The sequence below is a fragment of the Myxocyprinus asiaticus genome, chromosome 28 (assembly GCF_019703515.2).
Source record: "Myxocyprinus asiaticus isolate MX2 ecotype Aquarium Trade chromosome 28, UBuf_Myxa_2, whole genome shotgun sequence".
Taxonomy (NCBI): domain Eukaryota; kingdom Metazoa; phylum Chordata; class Actinopteri; order Cypriniformes; family Catostomidae; genus Myxocyprinus; species Myxocyprinus asiaticus.
In genome coordinates this window covers 44,423,348-44,430,058 of record NC_059371.1, presented here as the reverse complement: position 1 = coordinate 44,430,058, position 6,711 = coordinate 44,423,348, and the positions used below count along the sequence as shown (strand labels likewise).

The 6,711-nt window shown below is 39.8% G+C and overlaps 1 protein-coding gene across 1 annotated transcript in view; it reads left to right on the top strand.

The window, feature by feature from the left end:
- The window catches only part of vdra (vitamin D receptor a), a 33,017-nt gene that overhangs the window by 8,538 nt on the left and 17,768 nt on the right, over window positions 1–6,711 (top strand). The window contains exon 3 of the mRNA XM_051659260.1: window positions 4,375–4,505. Coding sequence (XP_051515220.1) covers window positions 4,375–4,505 — 131 coding nt within the window. The remainder of the gene's footprint in view (window positions 1–4,374; window positions 4,506–6,711) is intronic.

Here is a 6,711-nt window from a genome sequence, read left to right as displayed (position 1 = left end):
TTTTATCCCAATTTGGAATGCCCAATTCCCACTACTTAGTAGGTCCTCGTGGTGGTGCGGTTACTACCCTCAATCCGGGTGGTGGAGGACATGTCTCAGTTGCGTCCGCTTCTGAGACCGTCAATCCGTGCATCTTATCACGTGACTCGTTGTGCATGACACCGCGGAGACTCACAGCATGTGGAGGCTCATGCTACTCTCTACGATCCACACACAACTTACCACACACCCCATTGAGAGCGAGTACCACTAATCACGACCACGAGGAGGTTACCCCATGTGACTCTACCCTCCCTAGCAACTGGGCCAATTTGGTTGCTAGGAGACCTGGCTGGAGTCACTCAGCACACCCTGGATTCAAGCTCACAACTCCAGGTGTGGTAGTCAGTGTCTTTACTCGCTGAGCAACCCAGGCCCCTTCACACAAAAGGGATGTTTTGAAAAATCTCTCATTCAGTTACGCGGCATGATAACTAATGGATCATTCCGTGTCAACTCACCCATAGGTCACCGGCTCAAAATTGCATAAAGAAATGCATAAAAATACATCAGTTGTATTGTATAATTGGCTAACTGAAGAGCCACATGTTATTCTTATTATTATTAATAATGGTGTATTTTTTACATTTTGACAATTGTTTTTTATGTGAATACTTAAATGTACATTTCTAGTTTCAACATTATTTGTACTTTAGATCTTTGTTTTGTTGGACAAGAAAAACTAGCTTCCTACAGTGTGACCCACATTTGGGTTTCCACCATCAAAATGGGTCAAATTTAACTGTTTATGCATGGTGGAGCCACATTGAGAGCCCTGTATCTCTGGGATTTAACAATTTAGAGCCTTGAAAATGAAGATACAATAAGGAAAGTTTGTTCTGAACTAGAATCTAAAAGGATGTTAAGATATCTTATATACTTCTGGAGTTACAGGCACTCAAACTTGAGAAAAACAACACAAAAAAGTGTTTTTTCCCATTTTTGGACTCACACCATTGGCGTATAATGCAACAAGAGATGCTGAAGTCAACTGATGTTAGTAATAGATCTATCTATCTCTGTGTAGAAATAAAATCATGATGCTGACTCCTTTCTAAGGGTGTTTTTTTCACCTGTAGTTTTGCTCCAAAATCATAGGCGAAAATTCAATTTTGCCCCACCAATACAAAATAATGGATTACTCAGGAAATATTGATCCATGGTATTTCAGATTTGGCTTTCATCATCATTTATGTTTCTTCTGGAAAATTATTTATTAAATCCAAAATTTCAGCCAGGGAAGTTACTGGATGGTTGTTTAATGGATATGCAATAACCCTAATGCAGTTTGGTTTCATTGACGTCAAACTTGTTGTGACGTTTCGACGTGCCAAGTTTGAAAATGTGCATTTTAACAATGAGATTTGCGAGCTACACTTCATTAAACTTGAAATATAGAACAAGAGTCGAATAGACTTCGTTTATGGTGCTCTTTTATTCATTTTTGGAACTTGACAGCCCCTGTTCACTGTATACTTTCATTTTATTGGGGGGAAAAGCCATGAGAACATGTCTTAAAACATCTTCATTTGTGTTCCACAGAAAAAAAGAAAAACATTTGTGTTTTAAACAACACGTTGACATGTTGTCACTTCGAGCATCTTTGTCGCTTTCAGTGAGGAATTATTTGTCACAACCTGGTTAGGACGCTGTTATTTTTGTCCAGTAAATCCACCCAAAGGTCATTCGTTCATCCGTGACCGTCAGAGCAGATGAGTTTGCTGTTCTGCAGAGGTTTCTCTTGCTAGAGGAACGCTGATGTCTGTAATTCGATTGAACTATTGTTTTATAACTCTTCTGATAAATATTTGCCAGATGCTATGCAACTTAATGTTTCATAGTTTGTTTTGAGTCTGTCAACTGTTCTGAGAGAAGATTGATTAGTAGTTTCATCTGGAAAAGAGCTGCGGCGCTCGATTTGCATTGACGCAGATGAAATAAAGTTTCATCTTCATACGTAACTGCAGCTCCAGAAACATGCGGGTGGAGAATTAAAATGAAAGATAGTTTCGTTATTGCTCAGAGCTGCTTGTTTTTGATTTTCCAGTTTCTCATGCTTTTACATCTAACACGTCTAAATAGAGTTGTTTTATTCACCCTCACTCTCATGAGGCGCGCAGCATGTATGAATTAACGTCAATTGCAGCCTTTTGTGTTTTAGTTATCACGTATGACTATATCGCTATATTTATGTAATTTTGATTGTGAGATTTGTCTAATGACGCTCTCTTTAAGAAAACTCAATGGCCAAATAAAAAATGTGACACACCTGTACATATTAGATGGATAAGCTGTGTGAGATCAGTCTGCTGAAGGATGAAAGAGAAGAAAGAGAATCTCCAGGTGTTTGTCAGATGTCTCGTTCCTTTAATTGAGGTTCTTCTCTTGGAATCACACTGATAAAAATACTGTCGGGTGATTTAAACACGTTCACCAGAGTGAAATCAAACGATCAGTGTGACGTGAGATTGGAGTGATGGATGGATGATAGTGAGATGTTTACTGTAAACAGAGCCGCTGTGTGTGTGTGTGTGTTTGGAGATGCTTGTAGTCTATTTTGCATGCTCATAAAGAGTGTTTTTTCATTTTTAATAGGTATGCAAATCGGAAAAAGTTAAAACTGACTCATAAGAATCATTCGTTTGTGAATCGTTCTATACTGGTTGCGCTGTGTGTTTCGCACTGTAGTTTCAAAAGAACCGACTCGTAAGAATCATTTGTGCGTGAATCGTTCTACACTGGTTGCGCCGTGTGTTTCGCAGTGTAGTTTCAAAAGAACCGACTCGTAAGGATCATTCGTGCGTGAATCGTTCTACTCTGGTTGCGCCGTGTGTTTCGCAGTGTAGTTTCAAAAGAACCGACTCGTAAGGATCATTCGTGCGTGAATCGTTCTACGCTGGTTGCGCCGTGTGTTTCGCACTGTAGTTTCAAAAGAACCGACTCGTAAGGATCATTCGTGCGTGAATCGTTCTACGCTGGTTGCGCCTTGTGTTTCGCACTGTAGTTTCAAAAGAACCAACTCGTAAGAATCATTCGTGCGTGAATCGTTCTACGCTGGTTGCGCCGTGTGTTTCGCAGTGTAGTTTCAAAAGAACCGACTCGTAAGGATCATTCGTGCGTGAATCGTTCTACGCTGGTTGCGCCGTGTGTTTCGCAGTGTAGTTTCAAAAGAACCGACTCGTAAGGATCATTCGTGCGTGAATCGTTCTACGCTGGTTGCGCCGTGTGTTTCGCAGTGTAGTTTCAAAAGAACCGACTCGTAAGGATCATTCGTGCGTGAATCGTTCTACGCTGGTTGCGCCGTGTGTTTCGCAGTGTAGTTTCAAAAGAACCGACTCGTAAGGATCATTCGTGCGTGAATCGTTCTACGCTGGTTGCGCTGTGTGTTTCGCACCGTAGTTTCAAAAGAACCGACTCGTAAGGATCATTCGTGCGTGAATCGTTCTACGCTGGTTGCGCCGTGTGTTTCGCACCGTAGTTTCAAAAGAACCGACTCGTAAGGATCATTCGTGCGTGAATCGTTCTACGCTGGTTGCGCCGTGTGTTTCGCAGTGTAGTTTCAAAAGAACCGACTCGTAAGGATCATTCGTGCGTGAATCGTTCTACGCTGGTTGCGCCGTGTGTTTCGCAGTGTAGTTTCAAAAGAACCGACTCGTAAGGATCATTCGTGCGTGAATCGTTCTACGCTGGTTGCGCTGTGTGTTTCGCACTGTCGTTTCAAAAGAACCGACTCGTAAGGATCATTCGTGCGTGAATCGTTCTACGCTGGTTGCGCTGTGTGTTTCGCACTGTCGTTTCAAAAGAACCAACTCGTAAGGATCATTCGTGCGTGAATCGTTCTATGCTGGTTGCGCTGTGTGTTTCGCACTGTAGTTTCAAATGGACCGACTCGTAAGAATCATTTGTTCAGGAGTCGTTCTATGCTTTTTGCGCTGTATGTTTCATGCAGTAGATTCAAAAGAACCGACTCATAAGAATAATTTGTTCAGGAGTCGTTCTATGCTTTTTGCGCTGTATGTTTCATGCAGTAGATTCAAAAGAACCGACTCAAAACAATCATTTGTTCATGAATCAGACTATATCGGTCGCACTGTATGTTTTCCACTGTAGATTTGATTTGTTAGGGAAGAGATTGTCATGTGCATTTGTGGTTAAGATATGGGCGGAGCTTCAATCACAAATGTCTTGATTTATAACTGGATTTAATAATTGGATAGTGTAGTGACTTTTTTCATTTTGAAGGATTGTTCTGAAATGTAATATTTTTTAAGTTGGCTTTGATCTTTGGTATAAATTCTCTCTCTCTCTCTCTCTCTCTCTCTCTCTCTCTGTCAGGCGCAGTATGAAGCGTAAGGCAAGCTTTACCTGCCCGTTCAATGGGAACTGCACCATCACCAAAGACAACCGGCGTCACTGTCAGGCGTGTCGTCTGAAACGCTGCGTGGACATCGGCATGATGAAAGAATGTGAGTGAGAGTTTCTCAACCATCATATGACTTTTGTTTCACATGTCTGGACTTCAGCTCAGTTTGATTGACCAATCAACATATGAAAGAACCATCTCTTAAAGCAGGGGGTCATGGCCCCCACCAGGGATCACCAGAGCTCTCTTAGGGGTCACCAAGCCTACTCTAAATGGCACTGTGTTTTTAAGATGCCGCGTCAACTTAAATTCAGCTCGCCTTTGAAAAATGTGTTCGGTTCCATTGCATTGTGCTGTGTAGCTGTTTAAAATGCAAGAACGCGTCCCTTGTGAACGGCCCCTAACATTTTCAAAAGCCATGTCTAAGTACTAGACAGAATGAAGCAACTGAACTCAGAATGAAAATTCACTGTTTTCTGAATTACCATATAATTGATGTGTTAATAATAGCCAAACTTCCCACAGATGCCGAAGACTTCTGTGTAATTCAAGAACATTTACATTCTTGAGTGTTCCTTCAAACTTCAGACACTTTCAGCACTGTGGACTTCTTGAAAGATAAAGTCTGGTTTAAACATGTTTCACACTCTCACTAGTTGATTTAATGTGTCTACTATCAGTGTCCATCAGTGTGAGTTCATGCATTTATAACCATAAATAGGTCAGTATTATATCATATTATATCTGTTGTTACAATTATTTATGAGACAATATAACATATTATAAGGTTTATTATAAGGCATTATGCATACATTATAATGCATTAAGAACACCCTTATAATGCATTAAAAATACAGGCTTCATAGAAAGTGTTACTGAAAAAAAGTTTAAACCTGTTTGTTTTTATAAATATAATGAACCCCTGGGACATGAAAATGTCCAAAGTTGAAGAAACAGTCCTGTACGCATATTTGTTTCATAATCACATGCATATCTGTGTGCTATATTTGATAAAATACAATTTTTGGATAAAGTGCATTAAATTAAGCGTTTTTTTTTTTTTTTATTGTGGGAGTTGTGGTACATTTAGGAACTACATTTTTATTATCTTTATTTAGTATTTTTCGTTATTTCTGAATATCTAATAATGGGTGACCGATATATCGGCCAAACCGATATATCAGCCAAACCGATAAATCGGCCGATATTTGATATTTTTAAATTATCGCCATTGGCCGATAAATGTACCTATTTGGCCGATAAGTCAATGCCTAATAGTCTTGTGATTTTCAGTGCCGATAATTTAAAAATACCAAATATCGGTCGATTTATCGGTTTGGCCAATTTATCGGTTTGGCCGATATATCGGTCACCCATTATTGCCGTTTGCTCAAGCAATACTTAATGCCACGATACGGTGTTGTGGGTGGTTGTCAGAGCATTGCTTTATGGTTGCTAAGGTGTTTTTAGTGTGTTTTAAGTAGTGTTAGTCTTGTTATTTTTAAGTCTGATCACTTAGAATAGTTTCTGTTGTGATGATGATTGCATTAGCAAACACCACTAATTAAAATATTTACTTTATTTAAATGTACACGTAGTATTTACATCTAATAAAAAACACATATTGACCAACAAGTTCTCATGTAAACGCACAGTTCACCCGGGGAAAAACGTTTGCTGTTTCCAAACTTGGCGTGAGTTTTGATGTGTGAAACTGAGAGACAGAAGGAGCGCCAACAATGATGCTTTTTCTCCGTGTAGTTGCACAATGAGTCGACCCAAGCATTCATTCAGAGGCGGAATGCTGTGTGAGGCAGATCACTACTTAAAGTGAAAACCAATACAATTGAGGCATAAAAGGACCTCTTTGTGAGCGTGTGTGGTCGGCTGAGGACAACAGGTTAAAGGTCAGAGTCGTGTTGAAGCTTAGCGTGAGCCAATGAGATGTTGACCTCACACTTTAGAACGTTGTGATGTCATCAAGATGTTCGTGAACATAAAAAACTGCTTTTCTCCTGCTTTCTCTGATAGGCCCGTCACAATTCAGGATTGGTTAAATTGAAGTTTCAATCATTTGATTGGATAATTGACTAAGTCTTGCGCACTAATCGGTGTGTTTTGCTGTTGGAAATGTTCGATGTAAACAAATTAACCTGGATGGTGGAGTTAATTCTTTAATTGCCTGCAGCATCTTTTCACATTCAGGTTTTATTTGATGACATCATGATGTTAAACTTAGGAGCTTCTTTCTTTGTTGTGTAGAAAACGCTTGTTTTTTTTAATGTATGAAACCAACATGGCACAAAGCT